This window comes from Branchiostoma floridae, chromosome 7 (genome assembly GCF_000003815.2).
Source record: "Branchiostoma floridae strain S238N-H82 chromosome 7, Bfl_VNyyK, whole genome shotgun sequence".
Classification (NCBI taxonomy): domain Eukaryota; kingdom Metazoa; phylum Chordata; class Leptocardii; order Amphioxiformes; family Branchiostomatidae; genus Branchiostoma; species Branchiostoma floridae.
This window is the reverse complement of record NC_049985.1, coordinates 9,823,543-9,849,140: the sequence shown is the minus strand read 5'-3', so window position 1 is coordinate 9,849,140 and position 25,598 is coordinate 9,823,543. Positions and strand designations below refer to the sequence as shown.

The following is a 25,598-nucleotide window of genomic DNA, read 5'->3' as shown; positions in this document are numbered from 1 at the left end:
CTGTTTAGTCTAGTGGCAAAATGCAGTCATTGCAGAAATCCTAAGTGCATGCATTTATTTTGTATATCATATGATTGGATAAAAGCCACATGTCTCATGTTTGAAAGAACACATTATATATATTTATATATTTTGGGTCTGCTTATAATTAGCTAGACTCTGGAATAAAAAGGTAGCAGCTTTGATCCTTGCCAACCACAATATCATGAAACTATATTCATGATTGTTGTATTACAACTTCCTTTCATTTCCTGGGTGTACATATTGTTGCTTTGAATCAATAACAGCTGACTTCTGTGTCCTACTCCACTTTCTCTTGCCACAATATCATTTCTCAGAACTGTGTAACTTTTCTCCCAATACCCCTGTGGGCTTGCCAAAAAAAGAATGTCATTATCAAGTGTTGCCGACACCTGCTTGATCCTTTCTTCTCACCAGTATGCCTATTTCGAACCCAGTTTAATCATGTTTGTTCTGTTATGTAAGTTCAATTCCTGTACTATATCAACTGTCAGACTCTCTTGAGTCTTATGAAGTCTATGGAGACAAAAACATTGCCTTGTTAGGCCTCACCAATTTCTTTCATTGGGTCTTGCACAAATCAAAGTAAAAAAAACACAGCAAAAAATGATAAGATAGCAACAGAGGTTGAGGAGGAATATCTGTGTCTGAAAATATTGACATCCTGAAACATTGTACCAACATTGTACATTTTCTTCCCTTAGACCCTGTTTTATGCTGCTCTTTTAGTTAAACCCACGCTGTCTCCAGGACCCGTCCTTCCATTCCAGGACAGAAATTTGCTTCCATTCCAGGACAGAAAATAGTTCTACCCCATCCATCAAAAAAATGAAATGAAACTGTTGAAAATGTACTTTCATAAGTTTAAATAATGACATATTTAGCCAAGAAAATCAGCAACATGGCCTCCCAACCCTGAGCTCAACATTATCTTTTTTGATCTAGAGTTATCTTTTACTAGCTTTAGACTAGAGTAGACACTTGTCATATTGTTTTTACGCTATTTGAATTTCTTATGTTATCTGCAATTAGCCCGCCGGCAAGAAATTACAATAAACTTAACTATTTAATTCAAGAGTCAAGAAATGAAATTGGTGTGGCCTTATCAAAAGTGTGGGGAAGACTGTGGGTCAGAAATGTCACTGGCAACTTCCTAATCCAAGATAAGACTTCAGGCTTCTCCTGTTTCCAATCTGGAGGAGGTGGGATGGGAGAGACTTCAAAGTTTTCAGTGTGATGGAAATATTTATCCTAGTAAATTGTGATGTGACTGAAGCTAACCAGATGGCCCTGACTTCTGGGACTTTGATGTCCTGACTTTACCTTATCCTGGTCTCTCCACAAAGGATGGAATAAGGCAAGCAGGGATGGCAGACTTCACCCCCATACCCATAATGCTTTGTGACTATGCCAGTCCCACAGAGACTGAACAGTATCACTGAGGATATAAGGCAACACTCATTGGCGTTTTATATTGTCAGTTGCTGAGACACACATATACATTCAAACACACACACACACACACACACACACACACATTCAAACACACATACACACACACACATTCAAACACACATACACACATACACACACACACACACACACACACACACACACACACACACACACACACACATAAACACACATACATTTGTTGCTGTTTCACTCTTTTCAAGACATCCTACATAAAATGACTTCTGGGGTGACCCTCAAACCCTGTGTTGATTCTGTTTAACTTAATTTCAACTTCATCAGAAATTGGAGAAGAAGAATTTAAGGAAATTGGATCAAGGTCAAGAAGGTTGACTTGCACAGGAAGAAAGTTAAAGAAACCAACAGCTTCCACCTGTGAGTTGTTACTAGTATTAGACAAACAACAAATTTTCTGGAAAACTTTCTAGGAAAAGGAGTCATTGAAATTACATAATCATCTAATAAGAAATATTTTTGTTGTTCCTTCTGAGAAGAAGTTACATGTGTTCAAGACTTTGGGAATACAAATGTATGTTTGACAATATTTATCTTTGCTACCTTTAGAGTCCATCCCAGAAACATATTGTGTATATCAAAAGTCTAGAGTTTTCTGAATCTGCAAAGTAAACATGGTGTTATATTCCTGAAATTATATATTCTCACAGGTGTGTAAATATACTTTACCATTCGTGTGTGTATTAAGTTTCTGGTATGCCTGTGATGTGGGTGGGTGTAATTCTCCAGAGGAATAGTTCACAATAATGCTTGCACGGAACCTATGGTTGATGTGGTTAGAGTAAAGAAGACATCAAAGTAGACAATGTGGGTTACTGCAGAAGAGACACCCTTTGTTCGTGACAGTGATTGTCAGGTCGTTTCGGCTGCTTGCCCTTGTGAAGCACTGCTAGATGGAATACTGTCACAGTCTTTGTCAAACCTTCCAGATCAAGTGGCTCTTTTTCCTGTGATGTGGTTTTAGCAGGTAGACAATGATACTACTGGCGGTGACATTTGCTGACTTACAAGAAAGAGTTAAAGATCTCAGCTGGACAGTTAATCTGCTTTCAGAGCAGAACAGTAGTCACAGCTCTCAGTCAAGCCTCACAGATCAAATAGCTTGGTTTCCTGTCATGTGGTTTTACCTGGTAGAGAGTGATGTTACTGGAGATGATATTTGCTGGTTCATGAGGAAAAAGTTAACGTTTTAGCTCGGAAGTTCATATACTTTTGGGGTTGAATGTTTTTACCAATGCCTAGAGGTAAAATAGACATATTCCTTGATTTGGTTTCTACACGGAAGACAACTCTGTCACCGGAACTGATAACATCCAGTATTGCAAGATCAGCACCAGGGACAGGGACTGTGCTAGAATAATCAAACCAAAAGACAAAAACACAAGAAAAGTTGTGCATAGAATGTTCATATGTGTTTTATATTTTATATCCCACTATTGCCTTATTGAACATACAAGTTTCAGTTTTAATTCTTCTCCTTATTGAGTCAGTGCTCATCAAGGCTCTAGTGGCATTGGAATGAAGGTCACACAGCAGCAAGAAACACATTCATCATTTTACTGTACTACTGTATATGCAACTCAAGGCCTGTAAGATGGGCCATGTACATGTATGACATCAAGCATTGTGTAAACAGAGACTGCTATATCACCACAAAGTGACCCCTCTGTAAATGCATTGCCCTGAACATGATCTCATATCTTCCAAGCTTCATTAAAAGTTCACCCAAGTATCTTTATGGATGGCAATACAGCAATAGTTGGGCAATCAACAAGTCATATGACTACTTGCCATGTGAAGAGGCCATAATCTTAATTTGAGATAGAAAATATCACCTTGTTGGAATAAATCATTGCATCTCTAAAGCTGTCAAACTGTGTTCCCCACACAATACCTCACCACATGCAATATATCAATTGTCAGTCCTCATCAAAATACTTGAGGTTGTTATTTGCAGTTTTGAAAGATCGTTGCACAGTTTAAATCCTACTACTTATTTTGATTAGCTCCTTTTTAACAAAATCTCTGGAGACTTTGTCAATGTCCAGCGATTTGTGTGTGTGTGTATGTGTCTCTGTGTGTGTGTGTATGTACATGCGTGTCTGTGTGTTTTTTTTATATGTGAGTGTGTGTGTGCATGTCTGTCTGTGTGTTTTTGTATGTGAGTGTGTGTGTGTGTGCGCGTGAATGTGATATTATGCAACAGCATCATTGTACATCTTCCATGTTCCTTTTTTTGTCTGGGAGACTGTGTGGGTTACAAAACAGTATGGATAATGTGGTGAAGTTTGCCATCTCTGAATCTGATTGCCATATTTTTCTTCAGCATGTTGGACCAGCTAAGTGGTAGCTGGAGTTCTCACCCAACTGTAGGATTCCCCACTTGCCTGGGAACCCCCACCATTGGTCCTGCTGACACAGGGAACTGATCACTTGTCCGCAAACATGTGCTGTTGTCTGACAACTTCATGAGTCACCCCTCAGGCCACTCCTACTTATTTCCTTGTTTTGTCTTTCATGTTGTAGTCAAAATTCTATGTGAGAAGGAGACAAAAATAGAAGACTGTAATAATAACTTGAATGAGCCCGACTAACGTTATATTCACCACCTAAAACTTTCTGCACAGACTCTGGTTTAAACATGCTTTAACATTTTAGCAATATTGTTTTAAATTTTAGAACTACTTAGTAACAAATTGATGTGGCCTTGACCATTGGAAATTGAACAGCCAGCATTAACCAAAGTACTGCAAAGGGGCAGCAACTATGTGTATTTTGTTTGTGTCAAGATTTGAATGGCTGGAAGTGTAGAAACTGCTAGAAAGGCACTCCAAGGCAATACAACAATAAGGAAAGAAAATACATTATAGGTAATAGCAAACAATTATTTCCTTTGTTCCAAATAAATGCAATAGAATACGTGTACAGTATTCTTCAACTTTAAAAGCTTTCGAACTTGACATTAAGCGAGCCACAAGAGCCAGAAATGGGGCCCTTATGAAAAACACAATCACTTTGGTGCCGGAGCTGCTAGCGCACTAGACGAACCTCTTGACAGGAAACCAACACACTCACATGCCTGTATGATGTTTTCCTCTAGATTCACAGCATATACCTTATAGATGGAGCAACATTCTTATTCTTCTCTGGTGGAGAAAGCTATTGGTCATCTAATCTTTATTGTAATTAATCAGAAGTTTTTTTTTTAATGAGGATAAGATACATTTTGCAATGATCACATGATTTGTGGACTTTTCGGTTTATCGTGTCTGACGTCACTTTCTATACTCGCATGGGGTGAGGCTGATGCCAGAAATACCATCAGACCGTTGGCATTACGCAGTGCGGATATTCTCCACGAGGAACAGAAAGGTGTTTGAAGGAGGAAATGTGAGGAGAGCGCTGCCTCTGTGCGTCAGTGTGTTTCAGCAGTGCGTTATCGGATTACTGTTCAAAGTCAGGATGGCTCTGTGGGTGTTTACAAGGGTGGTGTATGTGGGGTGAGTATGCGGGATGCCCGGCGAGATATGGGGGCTGAAACCACAGCAAATGTTGACGAGTACATAGATGTGCAGGGTGGTTTGACAAGTGGGCTTCTGTTTCTGTGGCTGAGAGATGGTGCAGGGTCTTACCACAAGTTGACCATGGCCTGTCAAGTTGTGGGTTTTATGATGAATTGGTTACTGTGGACATTTTGCAAGTGTTGGAAAATCTCTGTGTGCTGTAGTTTAACAAAAATTTTTTGTAAATGCAGTCAGCCCTGTTGGCACAATATCATCAATTGTGTAAACCTGAGTTACAGTTATTTTGTGTGTTCACGCATGTGACATACTTTGGTCTCATTTCCGTGTGACATAACTACTGGAGACAAAAGTATGTTTTTGTGTATTCCAACATGCATCGATCGTCCTACATGTTACGGTCATAAACCACCCTTGATGATTGATGAGAGCGTCAGCTCTTCAATCAATCAATCTATGTGCAGCTTTGCATACACAATTTTTTATGATCCTGCAAGCAGTGTACGTCATAGCAACATAAATTAACCTTCCCCCCTTTTTTTTTACTGTTTGCCAGTTACTCTCTGCTGCTGCTGCGCCATCTTGTTCTGACAATCGGCATTTACTAAGTCTTGATTGATGTGATTTTCATTGATTTGCACACCTGCAGCAGACATGTGGCTTTAGGCAGGGTACCCTTGCAACTGGGGCCTCACCAATTTGTTAGCTCCCCAGTTAAAAATGTGCTAGAGTAAAAAATGAACATCTTGAAGACAAATCATCGGGGAAAAGTCTTGGGACATTTGACTGGTTTAGCTGCTCATGTATGTCACAGAGAATGTTGTTGGATTTCATTTGACAGTTATATTGGCAGTAAACATGGGAAATGCAGCCTGATGCAATACTTGGTAATCACCTTACTGCTGTTTTAGACTCACCATTTGTCTTTAATGGATTGATTTTCTTGATAGCTTCAGTGCAACTTGGGATGGTCTGTCCTTGTCTGGATATTCCCTGAGTCCACTTAAGATCAATAGTGTTTGATCTAAACAGAGAAATTTATGATAGTAGACTGCTGAGATGCAACCTCAAGCAATACTGGGTAATCAGATGCCACCTTCACACTATCAAAAACCTGACAAGTGTGTCTTGAGTTGATTGTCTTGAAAACATTGGGGAATTTTACCTATAACTGAGCCATCCATCAAGGAAACTAATGATTCCAGATGATTTTACGATATAGCCCCAATAAGAATGATTCCTCGTGATAATGAGCCAGGGCTGAAGAGGCAAGAGCCTTTGGAATTGATGGTACTGAAGTGCAAGAGTCTGGGGTGGTGCTAATTCAGATGACCTCAATAAGACAGTAATTACCTAAGGTACAGACTTACCAGCAGACTCAGCAGAAGTGTTTCCCACCTCTGGGAGATGCTGTCAGTATCTGTATCTGCATCGTATTGGTCAACCAAGATACCTTTCAGTGCAGTCTGCCAGTTTTTGCATGGCTGTTTTCTTGACTATAGTAAGGTACTTAGCAGTTCATGAAGAATTAAAGAGCAATACTCTTGGATGACCTAGTAAACTTTAACATCTTGAAATATGTGCAGATACACCTGATCAGACCTGCTTTGAAGGTAACATTGATTGTACAAGAATTGGGTGGTAAACTTGATAGCATTTGGATCTTGGTGACAGAATTTCAGTAGTTTAGGAAATAGGAAATTTTCTCCAGTTTCACAATTTGTTCTACTCCACATAACTTTGTCACACCCATGTCAATGACCTGCCCAGCTTTAGTTCTCCCTTTCCTTGTGACGTGGAAGTATATGCTGATTACGGCTACAGTGGCTGCATGAATATTTTATGGCTCACCGGAAGTTTGTGATGCAGGGGGATTTCTTTCAGTTTTTTGTGATGTCCTTATAAGGAGGTCGTTCGAATTCCAAATCCTGCAGACAGCTTTAAGTCATCTATTATGATCTAAAGGGAGGATGTAAAATTTGTTATCATAACCCTTTGAAGTGTTAATGAAAAATGGTTTATGTGTACGTGTATATTAGTCATGTCTCAGTTGATCTGTGTGCTGATGTCATCAATGACATCATCATACAAGAAGTTACCGACGAGAGCACCATAGGCCAAGAAATTTTGTGTAGCTCTGAATTTTATGCATACTTTTCATGTACAGTTTTCCCTTCCAAGAAACTGGTCTTTGTTGCAATGTATTTACCGTAAGAAGAGGCGAAAGAATGTCATGTTCTACTAACCAGGTAGAATGTTAAGTTGTTTGGCATGGTTGGTATGGCAGTCAGGTGAGATTTCCTGCATAGAAAATCACAACACAACCTTGAGATATTTGGGAATTTTTAGGCCATTGGTTATGTTCATGTGGGATCATGTAGTTAGACTGGTAAGGATTTTAGGTAGATCTGTGCGGAAATGCTTTTGATTCTTTAAAGACCTTTTTGAGAAACAAGGGCTCTGTTTGTATTACATGAACACAAGCATTGATAAACAACTGTCAGTGGTCATTGGCCTATAGAGGGAGTAGGCATTTTGTACCATATGAAGGGGAGGAAATAAAGGTGTGGAAAGGGAGTGAACTCGTTAATCTCCACAAATTATGCTAACAGTGATAATGGCTTTATAGGAGTGTTACAAGAAAGGAATCTCACATCACAAGTATGTCTCAATTGTTTTACAACTCATGCTCAGTTTGTAAACCTAAAACTGGAAGGTCAATTGTTTCATTTTTCAGGAGGTACTAACTTGACTCTCATTTTCTGCCTACATGTACTCGGCAACAGTGGTGACAAAGGGAGATAAAAGCAGACTGTACTCAAGCCACTTGTTCTGTGGATTGATATCAGGAATTGAAGTACAGATGTATATTTACAGTATGTAACTTTTAATTCATTGTGGAGTTGTAAGTTCTTTGTGTACAGATGAATTATTAGTCTAGAGAAATCAGGCAGTGCACAGGGTAAGGTTGTGGTATCTCAATAGCAACATTAGCCACAGGAATCGACTGATACTTGTAATTCAAAGCACACGGGGAACAGAAGTCCATTATCATCTTTCCATGTCCTTCCTAATCCCACGAGGCCTGTAATTTGCTCTGAAAGTACAAACCATTTCGCAATGGCAAGCCTCCTTGGATCCCATGTATTACTATCAGCCTGTCCCTGGTCCCTATTACTGTGATCATAGCATGAGATTGAATCCAGGGGTCGGTGCTAAATCTGCATATAGCAGTGGATGTATGGTAGATTTATAAGACCACACCAATTCATTTCTCTGTTTCTTTGTTTAAAGGAAACATATGGTGTAGAAAGAGGTCTGGATGAAAACAAAGATTGAGAAAATCTTGAATCTGACTTTCTTTTATTCACTGTCTAAAAATGTGTGTACAAAGCTGCTCATCAGACTCTGTTTTCATTTTTGTAACCTCTAGAACCAACATATTGACTTGGTAGTGGCCAAATTGAGCCTGAGTCAGTAGTTGATAATGTGTTGGAGTGATAATTCCCTGATGGCTTGATGTTGAACTTGTTGGGACTTCCTAGGCTGTGACTAATGATGTAGGATACATTATAGCTTCCTAAGGGGGTAGAAATGGCACAGTGTAGTCCGGCTAGAATGATGTTGTCCTTGCTCGCTTCATTCCACTCTTAATGCGTTATCACCACAGGAATTTATAGCGCTGAATGGTACAGAATTCTGATACAGTGCTTTCTGGAGTGTAGATTATGGTGAGGCCATAGGAAGTTTTTAGTGCCATGAGTGGCACCAGGTTTCAACTTTGTAGTTGCAGAAAAATGATATTATCCTTTCTTGCTTCATTCTCCTCAATAAGTTTCTATCACCACAGGAATTTACACCCACGAGTTGTATCACAGTAGTTTTAAGTCAATTGCATACTCATAATATCTTGGATGATATGGCAGATATGGGGCTGTCTAAACATGAAGAAAGAGGGCTAACTGACAATTATAAAACTCATCACTATCCTATACAATACTATACATGTACATGGTAGAGCCAGTGACAAAAATATCTAACATAAATAGAAAAATGCATACTGTATGTCCATGTGCAGGTAGACAGTTTTTTTTCAAGCCCTTGAGTCAAAGAAACGACCAATTTAATTGATTTAGCCTGAGGAAGAATGATACTGACAGAATGATGTCACACTGAGGTGTAAATGCCATCCTACTGAGGTGCTCATTTGAATTGCACCTCGGCCTGGGGGCATGTTTCCTACCTGTCAGGCAGCCTGGGTAACGGTCCCTTACCCGCTACATTGTGTCTTTATGGGTCACCGCAGGAAGACAATGATAGCACCAAGCTTCTGTCTGACAGGTACAAAAACGACCCCCAAAAGTCTGTTCTTCCTTACAAAATGTATAAAAACAGAATGTAGTAAGCCACTTTGCTACGTCCTTTTTTCAGCAAGATGTTGGCATGAAAAGAGGCTTGAAAGTTAAGGGCAATTGTTCCAGGAAATAGATTGCAAACTCTGGATCCTTCAGTTTCTCTGTCAAAGTGCCTGCAAAAGTGGTGTCTGAAGTATGTGTCCCTGCTATCCAGGCCATTTGGAAGGCTGTGTCTGGTTAGAAAATGGGGGCAGCATGGTTTGATGTCTCCTCCCTTCCTGCCACCTTCTGTAAGGACTGACATACAACCCTGCTTTTGCTACATTTTCTGGCATACCTCAGTCACCTGCTGGCTGTAGGCTTACTGGGAGGAATGATCTTAAATGGTAGGAAGCTGACGACAGCTAACACCTATATCAGGGCCTGTCTTATAAGCTGAAAGTGGTTCTTAAGACAAAACAATAACTTATACTAAAGGAATATATCAATGTTGTGGCTATTTTCAAGTGTGGAATAAGTCTTTGAAAGGAGTTTCCTAGTTGGGGTGATACAAGAGGCTGGGTAATAGCTAATCATTCCTGTTGATAGGAAATTCCTCACCCTGCATGGTTAAAAAGGCCATGTCCCAGGAGACCCCAGGTATCACCATAATATATGCGTGGGCCTGGCTCGTGATTGGCTGGTGCTTTTGTCGGGTTGAATGGGCTGGAATCCTGGCCATTGTGTGGTGAGTCTGAGCAGTGTCAACACTTGGCGCCATGTTTGCTCGCCACCGTCCCTTCACTTCCACCTCTATGGATATATTTTCTGCAGAATGACCCTGTTCCACAAGGTATGGATGCTTGTGAGTTGTATTCAAGTCCGTGTGGGTACCTCAGATCACCTCCTATTGTCTGGGAACAAAGGGGAGCTATGGAAAATGGGTGGAGGGAGGGATTATACTGGGATTTGGTGCGACCGTTATCTTGTACGGTGTAGTTATTGCAAATATTTCTCTTGTAACGTCATCACAAAACTTTCCCTGACTCTCTTTTTCCTGGAAACAGTTGTGAGGATGCTTGTCAGATAGTATAGGATCCTCTAATTGACAGTCTTACTGACTTCAGACAGGGGCTTTGTACAGTTAGCTAAGTAGCGGCCTGTTCCTTGCTGCTGTTAGAAGCACAGGAAGAAGTTTGGCTGCATTACAGGTGTCAGCATGCCATTGTGGACTATATAGCCGTAGGTTTTCTTACAGGTGGGTTTTGAATGGTCAAACACATACAACAATCTATTATCTTCTAACAATGATTAACAGAATTTTGTTTTCTGGTAGGTTGAAGCAACTTGTTTCAACTGTAAGGAATTTAAATAGGGCACCAAGATTCCTATTATAGTGCTGCTATCTGAATCATGCTCAGTTTCAGTAAACTGTTATGACCCAGACAGATAAGCACATAAACATCTCACGGTCCCCAGTAGCACGCTTTTCCAATCAGTTCTCAGCCCAAAGGCGTCAAGATGTGTGGCCATATTTTATCTGTACTAGAATCTATGTCATGTATTTCTGACATGTACCATGAAGGTATGTAGGTTTACATGAGGCAAGTAGTCTGTCTTGCCAGGGATGACTGCTTGCAAACATAAATTAATGTACATGAACTTTCAAAAGCTGCTATTCTTATACTTGTAGAAGACACAGAATTACACATTGTTGAGTTTTCTAAAACTTTGTCTTAAATCTAAGTGATCCATGAACTTATGTCATAAACTTTAGAATGTTTTGTTTTGCTTGATTTTCACAAGAATTGGTAGGAGTTTTAAAAGGAAATCTAGATCCTTTTCTATGCAAATTATTAATTGGTTGGTTTCTATAACATTGTTGGATGTTTAGGTCACTTATAAAGTAACCACAAACCTGTGTGGCCCTTGTTTGCAAACTTGGGACAACCCAAAGTATGTGTGTGTTATTTTTCTCTATCCGAAAATTTGCTGCAGGAATTTCAGGTAAGCCAGGCTTTTCTAAGAGGGAATTCTATAAGCCTCCTTGAAGTTCTTGGCCATTGTGCCAGAGAAGGTTGGAATGTGTTCTACGTGAGGTGGCATACGCAACCAAGAAAGAACTAGATAATAGAACTCCTGTATTTTATCAACTTTAGTATTACAGCATTGTTACTATCAAGTTGGGTATGTCACTGAGGCTAGGTAAATGATAGCTTACTACCTCTTCTATTTCTATCCATAAATGCATCTGCTGCTGGCAAGATAATAAGATTCTCCCTACAATATGGTCTGTGTTACTACTTAACGGATTTCCCTTTTGACAGACTACACTGACCATGTTGTGAGATGAAACTTCAGACAGACATTCACTATTGCCTTGGAAATTGCATAAGTTTGTCTATTATTCCCTTATTTGACTTCCGTATTGATGAGGTTTGATAATTTGTGTTGTATCTCAGAACTGTTTAATGGTACTTTCCAATGTCATACATAGAACACAGGGCTTGGAGCAGGTGGTATATTTCAGTTTGTCCTGGATGATTCACAAAATGCCTGTTTCCTATTGTAAAAGATTGTGTTGTTGGTCTATAGTATAACTATCTGCTAGAAATTAATTCAGGATTTTAGTCACTCGTGTACAGCCCCAACCTAAGGATTGGAACTGGGCAGAAATCTAGGAAACTTTACTAGGTGGAATTTCCTTTGAGTTGAAAGTAACATACAGTTGATTGAATGGCCTTAAGGACCATTAATTAACAATATTAGCAGACCACAGTACAAACTGTTCAAGCAGGATGTTCGAAAACAGGTTCCTTTGGCATGAGTCACTCAACGATTACCAGTACAAAGTCCTCAACATGGGGGAAGGGGATTTAGAGTTCTTTGTTTGCTTGTTGCAGTAGCTGAATATGTTACCATTTAGTATAACCTGTACATTATTGTTTTGCACCTGTAGAAATCGGCTTTGAAATGTTTTTGCAAACTGCCTTCGATGGACTTTCTAACCCATGCTTGACCTTCCAGAAAGGATGATTTACCTTTCAAAACATAACTTTGTCTTTCATTGCCTGTTCCTTTATTGTGGATCAGCTATGACCAAGAATCCAAGACTGTGAAGTGATTTTATAGCACTGAAGTGTTCAACCTTAGTTGACAGTTTGATTGTACAATGCATTGAACCCTTCTACTAGTTGTAGGTCTAGGCAATACCATGACTTCTGTAACTGTCCAAGCCTGGTATCCATATGTTTTCGGCTTGCAGGAAGCAGCCATTGAGAGTGCACACACTGCAGCTCCAGTCTGAAAACAGATGGATATCAGGTGCTTCCATATCCCTTTCGACTTGGTGAAATCTGTGCTCAACTCGACATTCCATATTTTCCCATCCATATTTTCTGACAGTTTTTGTTGTCTTTTGCCTACACTCCTGGTATCGCACCTGCCTCTTGAAGGTCCATAGACCGCAGGGACTCGTACCTTGTAGTGTACTTGTTCTGTGTTTAACACATCTTTAAAGAAAGGCAAAAGCACTTGAGACTGTGGTGACGTAGGCTTTGGTTACCTTGGCCAGGTCATTGTTGTTGAGGCTAACAGTTTACCAAGAAATTCTGAATTAGTTTCCTAGTATGTATATTTCCCAGGTAAAGTTCGTATTACATTGTATGATTAATGGTTATGTTTTTAAAAAAATGTCTGCCTTAAGTCTGCACCGATGTAATATGTTGGTTCACACATTTCATGAAACAATGCTGAACTGGGGGAAGAGATCAGGGGGAGAAGTTATACCTTGGTTTTATGTATTTTATTCAAGTTTTAAGGTTTCGTCTTTTAATTTTTGTTTCACTTTAGACTTTTTGCCCAAATTTGTCTGATCTCTTATAATTATGACTATTGCATCATGGGATACCGGTTAAAGTGCCATAAGATATTTGGTCATGTCACAAAAAAAACTGTTCCATTGGCCGTATGTTTGTGCCATAATGAACTTCTAGCTTGTAGATTGTTTTCGTTGCTTGCTTCAGGTACTTGCTCACATACTCTTGTAGTTATTTGCATATCAAAGGCAAGAATAAGGTCCTTATTCATCTGGAGGCGTAGTGTTGAACAGTCATACCTGGTACGGTGCCAGAAATGACTCCGTGAGCAGGGAAACTGAGAGCCATTGTTCGTATGTTGCTGCGTTCAGCCATTTTTCGGCGAATATGAATTGATACAGCTCAAAGATTGTCTGATTTTAGATATCAGGAGATTTGATATTTCATGACTGAAACTATTTGGGATAAAAACATTTCGATTTCTTTTGCATTAATCTGTTAAAGACAAATGGACTTTGGTCTCTTCTTTATTTTTTGGTCCTGAGGAAGCGTTTCAAAGGTCGATAGTCTACTACATCTTCTAAATTCTTTGTTTTTCAAGTTTGAAATTAACATTACACATTTTTGTTTCATGTATTCAAAGATTGAATATATGGGGCAGAATTTCATCTCTCACCTGGCATGAATATGTAAGTGACATATGCATGCTTGGAGAATATTGATGCTTGCCTGGCTTTGTCTGCATACCGGTATATTAAGCAGTCATAACAAAATCTGAGAAAACTTCAGATACATGCAGACAAGAGAGTAATCTGACAACCAAAACACTGAATAATAGCTTTTATTTTGTGTAGAATGATAAGCAAGCTCTGTGAAATACACTCTTCATGTTTGTGGGATGGACAATTGGAAGAAAGAAATATGTGAACAAAGATGTATAATATATTGCATTATGACTGTTTTAATAATTCCTAAATATCAATGTGGAGGGACATTATCTTACAAGGTTTTCAGCAATAACCTATCCCTTGACCCCTGGCCTAGTTTACAAACCCCCCAAGACTCTACTCACCTTCCAGGGGGTATGTTCCTAATTTGTCTGTGGTCCCCAAAGCCCTGGCACTACTCATTTGGGAGAGATTCCTGTCTTCAAAGCTGAGTGGACAAAGCACCTCAAAACTTAACTGAGCTTGAAATACTGCAGTATCATTTGCTTTTCTTGATTTATTATAGTAGAAAGGTAAATTCGACTAGTAGGAATGTACCAGTTGTGACAATTCTGTGTATTATTCTTAGAATACAGTATGTAGTCCATCAATTGTCACATCTGTCATCACTTGATGAAGTCTGCTGTGAGTATCTAACCAGTCTATAAATCTGACCAATTAGCAGCCAGCTTGGGGAGAGGACTTTTCCTGGATTGGTTACTCAGTGGGGGTCAGGGGTCGCTTAGAACCACAGGATGATGTCGGGATTCCATTTGAAAATTCAGTTGGTGATGGCTGCTCTTGTACAGACTGAAGAGTTTCTTGTCTTGTGGATCTATAGGAGGGAGTTTTGTGGATCATAGGAGCAAGGATTCTCTATAGGAGGTAGGCTTGCTGCCAGGTTGTATTCAAGAGACAGCTCAGATTTCTTCTTAGGTAAATGTTAGTATGTTGTTTTCTCTTTCTTGCATGAAGACTTGAATCAAGTGAAAGTCTCATTTTTGACTAGTCAATGCAGATGGATTTTATTAGATATTTTGTGCTATATCATCAAAACTGAGAAAAAATCTAAACTGATTTTGTATGGAACTTCATCGTCTTTTGTGTAACTAGTTTTGCTGTATTTTGTTGTGGTATGAATGTGAACATGCATTTCTTATAGCCTTTCAAGTTCAACAGGCTTGTGCAACCATCTCCATCAAAACTGAAATGTCAAACAAAAATGCCGAAATCAAAATATTTGGCCTAGATTCAGCTATTCCCTTATTGGTCAAACTGCTAATTTTGATTGACAGATGGAAGGTCTGTGTCTAGGACCTGTCCTGATGCAGCTTGCAAAATTGTTATCACAGAATTGCAGTTTACATGGAAATGTTTCAAAGCAACTTCTTTTCCCTCATATGTTAGGCATGTCAAAACATTACAACAGCTGAAGAATAGTTGTGGTTAAGTTTTCCATAGACCGTGTTGGTTACAGTTTTTTTAATGCAGTGCTTGGGGTTTCCTGGGTTGTTTTGATAAGTTGTGGACAGCTGCTCCGCTTGGTGGGAGGGAGGAGGGCGGACTTCAGCATGCCTGTCAGATTCCTGCCCTAATGGTTTCCATGTTGTGTTTATGTCCAGAATTTCTTCCTGCACCAACTTTGAAGTTGGAAAATTTCTATGACTTTTTATGTGTAAAATAATGAACTTCCAATTTTCATTTTGAGTGAAAGGGAAAGTACTTTAGTGTAGTGTATCAAGTTTCTGTGAAGATCTAAGACCTTACAAGTTCTTTCATGATACAGCATTTGAAATATCTTGATATTTGCTAACTTTGATGTTTATCTTTTTCCAAAACAGAGGATAGCATTACAAACATTTATACTGCTAAAATCAACTGTCTCTCATTTAAGGTAGTCTTTTAGGCACCACATTTAGCAGAAAGAAAGAAAATGTTAACTGGAAATTTGCTACTAGTACATTAATTTTAATGATTAAAGAATTTCTTATGCTACCAACCATGGATAGTTGGGATCATATGTCATTCTAGGGTTCTGTGTTGTCCCAAAATTGAGTTAGTGACTTAATACATTTCAAACACCATCTGGTCGATGCAGAATAGTGAGTACAACTAGCTATTTCATCCAATTTGTTGAATGGCCAGATGGTCAGGCAAATCTGCTATATCTTGAATGCGTTGCATGTATTGTTGTAGAAATCTATAAATATCTCTTTGAAATTTGCTCAGTTTTAATCCATATCAAAGACACCGACCTAAATATATATTTTTTTATGCTCTATAGAATAGGAGTATCTGTGCAAGAAAAGGGCAAGATGTACGAGCTTGCATAACAGCTATGTTTGGGTTTCTTCATGTTGAAGAACTTTGACATGGCTGCAGTTAGCTACCCAACAATGCTGAGATAAACGTCAGCTATCTGGAATCTATCTTACCACACGACTATTCCATTGACTTAGTTTATAGGGACCCTGTTTTTATGAGAGAGGAGGGATCAAGAAGAATGTCAAGATTGAAGAACAACAGATAAATCAACAACTAAACATGCACAAGATAATCAAAATAAGACAGGAAAAAGAGTATGTACTTTTACCACTGTCACAAAGTTTTGGGTTTATCATGAACTTTTGAAATGGGCTGACCCCGGGGTAAACCCATTAACCTACGGGTGAACTGGTCACCTGTTGATGAACTTTCACTCTGACCTTCAAGTTCTCTGCTACCAAAGCAAACAACTGTGAATGTCAATCATTTTTCATATTTCTTTAACAAAGGTAAATTTGATACAGATTATGACCTCAATGAAAAGCGGCCGATTTGAGCTTCTTATGAATAAATTAAGGTTCAAGTAAACAAACTAACAAACACACAAAGAATAATTGAATTTTTTTGCAATTGTAGAAAATGTTAGAATCCAAGGGTGAAAATGATAAGGCTTTCAGTTTTGCTTGCCACAGAAAAATGCCAAACATTTAGTCCTGAAAAATGCAACAAAACAAACAATATATCATGTGAGAGTGACGTAATGTGTAAGGTAAGATCCCAGGGGGTCCTTAGCGTAGCTGTTTGTTTGATAAGTTATCTTCACAAGCCACCACAGGAAGGACTGTGCAACTGTTTACTGGCTACTGAGGAATGCCCTATTACATCATATGGGCTACAATGTGTTTTATACGTTGAACAGTATTACCCATTTGCTGGAAAAAGAAATTCTCGTCTTTTTGCATTATTAGAGTGGCCATTTTTGTTGTTGACGAAAAAAGGTAAGGGAGGTGATATTCAGTTCGACCCCTGTCTGATTTCACGTCGTGTTAAGATCATTATTTGGAAATTGTTATTTTAGTCGCATTCTTTTCCCATGTTGGCTACTGTTCTTTTTTCTCATACGAAATGAAAAGTTTAGAATATAACTTGTGATAAGCTTCTCTATCTATGAGTCTTGTATTTTTCCTCTTTGGATTCTTGACATGTTCTCCAGACCAGGTCATTCACCCCAGGTGTGTAATTGGGTCACAATGGTGGGCTATGGTACCTGAGACAGTGACATTCCACCTTGGAAGCAATTATACCTTTTAACTGAACATGACATTGTATTGGTGGATTTCTTTGACTTTGGGGAAAAATGCATCTCGCTCAAACAATTGTTACCTGTGAAGCATGCATCATCTAAGTCTGAGTGAAAAGTATTTGGCGTATACAGCCTGTTGTCTTTTACCATGCAGTACCATCGTGTGATTTTGATGTTGTCCCATAAGATATGCCTTTTTCTGTGTGTATGTTTTTGGAAAGACTAGTATTTAGATAAAGGAAATGGTCTTACCTAAGCCATATAGGTACAGGTGCTGTGCACAAGTCTGTTTCATTGTTCATCGGAATGCAGACAGACACATTGGCAATAAAGTGCATTCCACCGATTCCTGAAGCTTTATTGATATAAAACATTGATCCCACCGAAATGTTTGTCTGTGATTGAGTTATCTGCTTTTGGTGCATGGCATTCCTGCAGCTTAGGCTTTAGAGGGATGTGGTAAGATTGTATCACACTGGTTTCATGTCCAGGTCCTGTTTGCAAGCCTGTTGTATAAGCTTGCAGGTGTACTTTGATCACACAACTACTACTACATGTAGTACCAAATTGCATGCGGGATATTGACCTCAACCAGCTTCCAATAGGTTTGGTTTAATCTATTCACTGTTTATATGATTCACAATTTAAATGATGGTTCTGCACATGAATTTCATTTCTCATCAGTTGTTTCCCCTTAATTGATATTCTCTTCAGAAGGATGGTGATGCACAGGTGATGAGCTTTCTTAAGCTGATATTACTTTGAAATAGTTCTTAGGTCCATCTTACTCTTAGTCATGCTAGTTAGTGTACTACAGGGATGTTGAGGGCACAGACATCCCAGTAATCATATCTTGGGCCTCATCAAAATGCCTGATGTGCACTAACTAGGCCAGCTGCCTCTGGTGGCGACCTGCAGGGTAACCTGGGTTCAAAAAGGTTGGTGACCAGGATATGCAGTCCTCAGGTACTTAGAACACCTAGACTTGCATAGCTATGGGATGGGCAGCTACTGACAGGCCTGACCTTTTGTATATGCTATCTGGGACCCCTGAACAACAACAAACAGGCAGGTCTGTTTACCTGCCACCTGCCCGTGCCTGCCTTTCCAAGGTAGATGCCCCCACTGGCTGATCAGCTTTCAATCCAGACACGTTTCATTATGGCCAGCACACACTGAGGTCAACCGCTATTTAAATGATCAGGTTGTCCTCTCCAGGATGTGAAGCCTTCGGCCATCGGCATCTTGTGTGGAAACCTTAGATGACAAAGACTCAACTTGAGTCAATCCCCTACATGTTGAAGAACCCAACACCCTCATGTATAACTTTAAGACCCGGTGCGTTGTGACAAATTCTTGGAGACATCACAGACTTTCAGGAATGCCTTCCCTCCCATTACTCAGAGACCAATGAGTGAAGTGAAAAACACCCTTTTGGCCTTTCCATATACTGTACCCTCAAAACCTTGCAACAGAAACAGCAGCAAGGAAACTTCTACCTTTCCAGGGTTCACAAAATAAATTTGACAAAGTTGTGAGATTGTTTGATTTGAGATGTAAAATGATCCTGATGATGACAAAGAATTTTATTAGCGCTTGTACAGTGTGTTTCTGTTCTGCACAATGTATACGGTAGGTGCTCTTACTATTGTGGTACACCAGATTTAATAAAATTAGTCAACCACAGGAAAATGACCCCTGAAATGGGTGTGTGAAGCCTAATGACATCAAAGGGCTCAAAGATGAATGCAAAAGAAGTTAGTCAAATTATCCATTCAAGTGAAATATGTCAAGGCCTTTTTTACCCGAAACGTTTGCTCACAATTACATTTTATATCATATCGTTGCATGTCATACTCATACTCATAGTCCTGTTTTTTCTAGTTCCTGTTTTGCTTTTCTCTTTTATGAAGGGCTGGCCATGTTATAACTTTTATAGAGCATATTTGATTAACCACATGAATAAATTCTAAATATTTAATTTTATCTATTGGAATTGTGAAATGTGACTCATGTTCAGCAAATTTTACATAGTCCAATATGGCAAGGAAAAGCAGTATATGCAGTTCACCAATGTTTAATATGCAAGATTTATGCACCCTTTATCCTATTTGTTTGTTGCCCTCACATCTGCATGTTTGTTGTCGGAACATTCTGCAGTGCATGGGTATATATGTTAAGGCACTCAAACATAATGATTTCCTTTGATATTTGTAACATCCCAGAAGAACAGAATTGGGTCGTTTTCATGTGTTTTAGTTGTTCACCAGAACACAGTTGATCAGGCACTGAAAAGCATGGCCAGCCCAAGTGTGGGACTTCACGTCTATTTGCCTACCACGGAAGGTAATGAGGAGGCTTTATGGTCCCGTGTTGGTGCCTGGACTGAAGCCGTGCCTCGGCAAACACCTGGTTTCAAAGGTTTGCGCGCCACTTGTCACGGTGGTGGTCTGTACATGTCGGAGACAGCAAGGTGGACAGCCATGGTTTTACCCTCTCTCCCTGACAGCCTGGACGGACAGCCTGGATTGCTCAACCTAATCACATTTAAAGGGAGCTACATTCATCTGGCTACTTATACTGGACTTTTGTCAAAACTACTGCCTGTGAACAGGGTGGTTTTCTCAGTGGATACTTCCGTCACCGGCAAATCATTTACTGACGAGCTGGAGGATAATTAACAAGTGAGCTGCCTGCGGAATGCTTACTGACAGTGTTTGAAGCTCGGCAGTCGAAACAGCACGCAAGCCATCTTGGATTTGATTTTGAAAGTCATCCTGCTAACTCCCTTGGGTCTATGCAGGATGTTGTTTTCCCTTTGGATGCTTCCATTCCATGTCATTTACTGAACAGCCCAAGGATGACAACTGACTTGTTTGTCTGTATTCAGTATTCACTGACAGTTTGTGAAACTGACAGCAATCAAAAGAGTCATCAAGACAGGCTTTATTGGACTTGAGCCGCCTCCTCATTCACTGTGTTTTTCAACCTTGGATTCTTCCAGTTGGCAAACCATTTACCTATCAGCCCAAGGACGACAACTGACTTGACTGTGGAATGTTCTATGACAGTTTATGAAGCCGACAGCAGTTGAAACAGTTCTAGAGACAGTGCTTGTTGCAGTACTTGGTTTTTCACTCCAGCTCTGTAAAAGATGCATCTTACAAATCCTGCTAGTGAAGGTACAATGTAGACCTTCATAGATCTGTTTGCTTCTTAATGCTTGTTGTGCCTACTGAAGATTGAGCCTTTCACTGCTGTCCTTTCAACTTCTGGGGCTGCATTTGAAGGATTCTGTCGGACTTGCGTGGCCAGAAGACTCCTCAAAAGCAAACTTGAGCCCACTGACTCTCCTTCCCCTGTCGATGCAAAATATTTTGTAGGCGGGTGTTGAAGCATAACTCGTGGGTGACAGAAACTTCCCAGATTTCTATTTTCAGATCTAGCATGACTACAGTGGAATATTTAACAGTTGCTGATGCACATCACCAAATGTTTCTAGTCTTATTCTTGCTTCGCCTGACTTCTCATGAACTGATGTCTTGCTCATCCAGTATTGCGTGAAGATGCATTCGACAAGTATTCTACAGTGCTCGTAATGGACGGAAAACTGTGCAAGAGATGTGAGGTTTTCGTGGAACGTCAATCTTCAGCAATTGTGTGTCTACCCGTCCAATGAAAGAAGATTCAACCTCCTCTGCACCAGCTGTGTCACACCAGGATATGGTAACCACGGAGATCAGAGCAATCACAACAGAAGAAGAGACCCTGTGTAACAGGTTGCTGTTTATTACTTCGGACTGACACGTTGGTCCGGAAGAATCGGCTATTGTACTCAATCTTTTGGGCCAGCCAAGGCAGAACCTAGGACATGTTTAATATGGAGGGACTCAAAGACTGATATGGAGGACAATTGATGCTATGCAAAGTCCAGAAAAATGTCTACTGTATGTTTTGGACAAACACTTGTTGTTTAAAACACAGGTCAGGCCATCTTTTCACATGCCCTTTTGACTGGGGACAAATATTATCAGGGACAACAGGTGCTATTGACCCATTCCAAAGTCAGCAAATGGTTTACTAGCACTGCCATATTTCCTTGAGGTGCAATATCCTCAGATACTCAGTTGTCTACTGTATGTACAGTTGCAACTGGTAGGTACGGATTATATTTTTTTCTGGAGGAAAAGTTGTAACGGATACCGCCAGTGTTGTGCTAACGGTGGACTTCTCCTGTCATATACTTGTTTTCTGCTTGATGATTGGATATTGTGTGTTGCACACCTGAAAACACATCGCAGACTCTACTTCCAACCATCCTGAGGAAGACAGCAAACTTCCGGACAGGTAAACCAATAGATAAAGATGTCGACATGGACTAAAGCAAACTGACCAGGAGACAGCTGGAGGGGACATCGCAAACATTTGGTGGTGCCATCCCTCAGGCTTCATCTTAAAAGATAACACAGATTTGTGACTGCTGGTGAGGAAAGCCTGCAAAACATCTTTCCTGCACAGAAGGTATTTTCATCAAGTGTTGCCATCCTGTTGTAAAGTGGGTTTAGGGGGACTGTACCCATCTCGGCAGCACCACCTGCAACAGTCACAACACAGGTCTGTTCTGCTTGGACTGGTTGCAGCTTATCCTCCTGCTGATCAAACACAACTGCCTGGAGACTGTTGTTGTTGTGGAGCTGAATATCAAAGGCAAGACTCTTGCGTGTTGGATGGAAACTCAAATGTTGTGATAGACATTGCCACCAACATTAGCAAACTTTTCCATAAGGATAACAGAGTTTTCCACAAGGCTTATGAAAATGAAGAAGGTGAAGAAAATATTCCGAAGGTTGACCCTTAGCGGTGGAACCTCTTATCACCTTGGGAACCATGACCTTCAGGACGAGTTGGAATATGGCGGCAAGTACATCTCATGGAGGTGGGTTATAGGTCAAGTTGATGCAGAAACTTCAATTGGTAGACTTACATTACCCCAGCTACAAGCTTCTGTGTTGTTGGTTTGCACATAGGTTTGAATACTTGTGATGATACACATGAAAATGACAGGAAATAGGGATGTATACCAGGATAGTAGCCACTGGCCTGTAACTTGTGTAGTATTGACTTGAATACAAGGACCACCCATTTTGTTACTTAATGCTTCTTCTTGCTATCATCATAGAGGGTATGTGATTTAATTGCTAAATACCAGTTATCAGATACAAATTCCCATCTTTATGGTCATCTAGGAATGCTCCTTGGTCAGAAGCCAAAAAGATTTCCAGTAGCTGTGTTTGAGATTGAGAATGTTACCTACTACATGTACTTTATCTCATCTTGATCTTGTGCCAAGTAGGGTCCTAATATAGTATAAAAATTGGAGTTGAGCATCTCTTGGAGGCAGAACACACATGCTGTATACTCTTCCTCCAAACTCCCTCTCCCTGAATCCATGGATTTTTGCAAACAAGCCTTATCAGTTGCCACATAGTTGACATGGTCTATTCTTGGTGTGACAGGCATCAGTGACAATATTGCCAGTCGCCATAGCTGGGCCCATCCCTGGCTGCCCAGTTACCGGCGCTATCTCCTGTGGTCTCAGGGTCAAAGGTCCCATATCTTACCACAAGTCTATTATCTTACAATCAGCATTCATTTAGCACAAGGATGATATATGATGTGCCTTTGTTGTTGGGGAATCTTAGTTGGTTTTTATTGCTGTGATGGCCAATATAAGCTTAATTAAGTATACCTTGCTTTTGGTATTAATGTACTTCTTACACAAACATTGCCTACCTCACATGTAGACATAGAATTCCAACCTTTTTGACGTATTTTAAAATTGTCAAACCTGTACAAGTAGCCACCTCTACAAAAGGACCACCTGGCCGATGTGGCCACCTTTTTCCTGTTGACGCAAGCATTGCATAGACCAGAACATAGATCAGTTTCCTGAGTGGCCTTCTTGGGCAGTTGTGACCGTACTGTACTACCTTCCTTGTCTGTCTGGTTGCCTGGCTCAGAAGCATGGTCAAGTTGGCTAGTGATTTATGTTTAGCTGCTGTCATACAGAGTTGGGAGGAGGCAGGGTGGAGGAGGGGGTATGTGGGATATCCCAGGAATCCATGGGGAGTGATGATGATGAAGGACACCTTGTCCCCTGGGACCATTACTCTTCCTGTGATGAGTAGCACTCGACCTTCTAACTGTTGAGCATCCAAGAGTTTAACAGATCTCTCAATGTCCTTTCAGTAAATGCTCGTTAAATTCAAAGACCTCTGAATGACCAATGATTTTTTGGTCGCTCATTGGCTGCTGAATACAGTTTCATAATCTCTACACTAGTACTAGTTTTGCAGTCTGGAGTTTCAGGGATTCTTCCCATGGCCTCAGGGGGCCAGTTTAACTTGGAACAGTTAACTTTAAGTTGAAGGTTATGTAAGAACAAGCCTGTTTCTCATCTGTAGTAGCTTAACCTGGTTCACTCTGACCCCAGGGCTCGCTCTGTTCACCAGAGCAGTAAGCTTCCCCCCTGAATGGACGCAGATGCCGACATAGCTTCCTTCCATGGAGGCAAAGTTGAAAAGTCTGATTGTTGCTTTGAAGTAATTGGTGTGTGAATAAAGGAAAGGAGCAGCCAAAGTGAAGTTACCATGCCAACGTGTTCCCATAGCAACAGCTCAGCACCCAACTCATTACTCTGTGTTCACAGGAAACACATCTGTTCCACCATTTTATATAGTACAAGGGACGCATACTGAGAACCTCGAACTTGCGTCAAAAAAGACTTTATTTACGGGAAGTGAACTTGGACTCTTGTGCTTTGTCAAAACTTTAGTGGACTATGAAAAGGGGGAACGGTTTCTATTTATGGCAAGTTGGTGACCTAAACCAACAGCATTGAGTGTTGATAATGTTTTGGATGAAGAAGTTCCTCACTGGACCTCGACAAGCATAGTTTCCTGTGCCAAACATTCCTTGCAGGCAAAATGTTTCAACCGATCATGACATGGAAGAGCTGAATTTCTGAAATGTTCCAGTTGGAATACACTTAGCTATGTCATTTTTACTTCACTGTTGATAAGCCAAACCTACTCAAGAAGGCAAGGGGGGGGGGGCAACAAAATCTGGTCCATGTGGACAGGTGAGGTGGTCACAGGGCTTTAGCCAGCTCGAGATTTTTTTCCGTCAGCCAATTCCCATTGACGGAAAATTCCTGTCAAGAATCTTTTTTTTTCCGTCATCGCGTAAAAATTTCCGTCATTGACTGCAAAAATGTCTACCTCGTCCGATATAAATGTTGCCATTGGGAGAAAATATGTCACCACGCTGACGTTTTGTAATAATGTGAACAGTAAAACATCGTTTCTTTGCGTTTTCTTCCCCGCAAAAACACGGCGCTAAAATCAACTCGCGGGGTATGCAAATCTAACATTACATTCTCAATACGCACTGTTGATTGGTTGATCGTAACATCTGGAGGGGCGTCTCCTCAGATCCCGCGCTCTGATTGGTAAAGCTATGGATACCGACCCACGATGCACCGCGCGCACCAGCGTTCAAATATTTTATTTGTTTGAAAATGTTACATTTGTAAAGGCCGGAGAACGCTATATTCTTCTATTACACGACAATTTTCTAGTTAAGAACACAATTAGTCAAAGACTCTTTTGAGAAAACATGCATTCATATACGGATTTATGGTGCATTTGGGGGAATTTTGGCGTTCAATTAACCCGGAAGTGTGCCAACAACAACGTGGCGTGGGTATCTCATCTGTGTCGCTGCAAAATAATTTAGCGTTTTCTCGTCAAAACAAAAACAAAATTCCCGCTGAAGAGAACCATGCAACATTTTTGATCCTAAAGATTATGTTTTTGATCAAACTATTTGTGGATAGCATGCTCCGGTGCCGGTTCTTTTAGCTGCGACTGGCACCTTGCGTTGTCGCAAGCGGCGCAGCTGGGCGAGCGAAAATAATTTGTACGGCCAGCCCCGGCACGCTAGCGTACAAGTTAGGCTTTGATGAGTGTCAAGATTCCAAACAAAGTTCGTAGAATGCACTGTTCTTGGAGTGAGACCTTGAAAAACGGGTTTTTAATGAGATTATCGTATGCGAAAGGGTGCCAACACACAATCGTCAA

The 25,598-nt window shown here is 40.3% G+C and overlaps 1 protein-coding gene across 6 annotated transcripts in view; it reads left to right on the top strand.

Moving 5' to 3' along the window:
* The window catches only part of LOC118420246 (protein Shroom3-like), a 97,465-nt gene that overhangs the window by 32,723 nt on the left and 39,144 nt on the right, over positions 1–25,598 (top strand). Inside the window, exon 1 of one of the 6 annotated variants that reach the window (XM_035826969.1) lies at positions 4,896–5,009. The exons of 2 other annotated variants lie outside the window; for them this stretch is intronic. In XM_035826969.1, coding sequence (XP_035682862.1) covers positions 4,972–5,009 — 38 coding nt within the window. In that variant the 5' untranslated portion in view covers positions 4,896–4,971. Of the gene's footprint in view, positions 1–4,895; positions 5,010–10,074; positions 10,218–14,656; positions 14,775–22,259; positions 22,394–25,598 lie in introns of those variants that run through there. 3 more of the 6 variants (XM_035826971.1, XM_035826972.1, XM_035826970.1) reach the window with 3 other exon arrangements.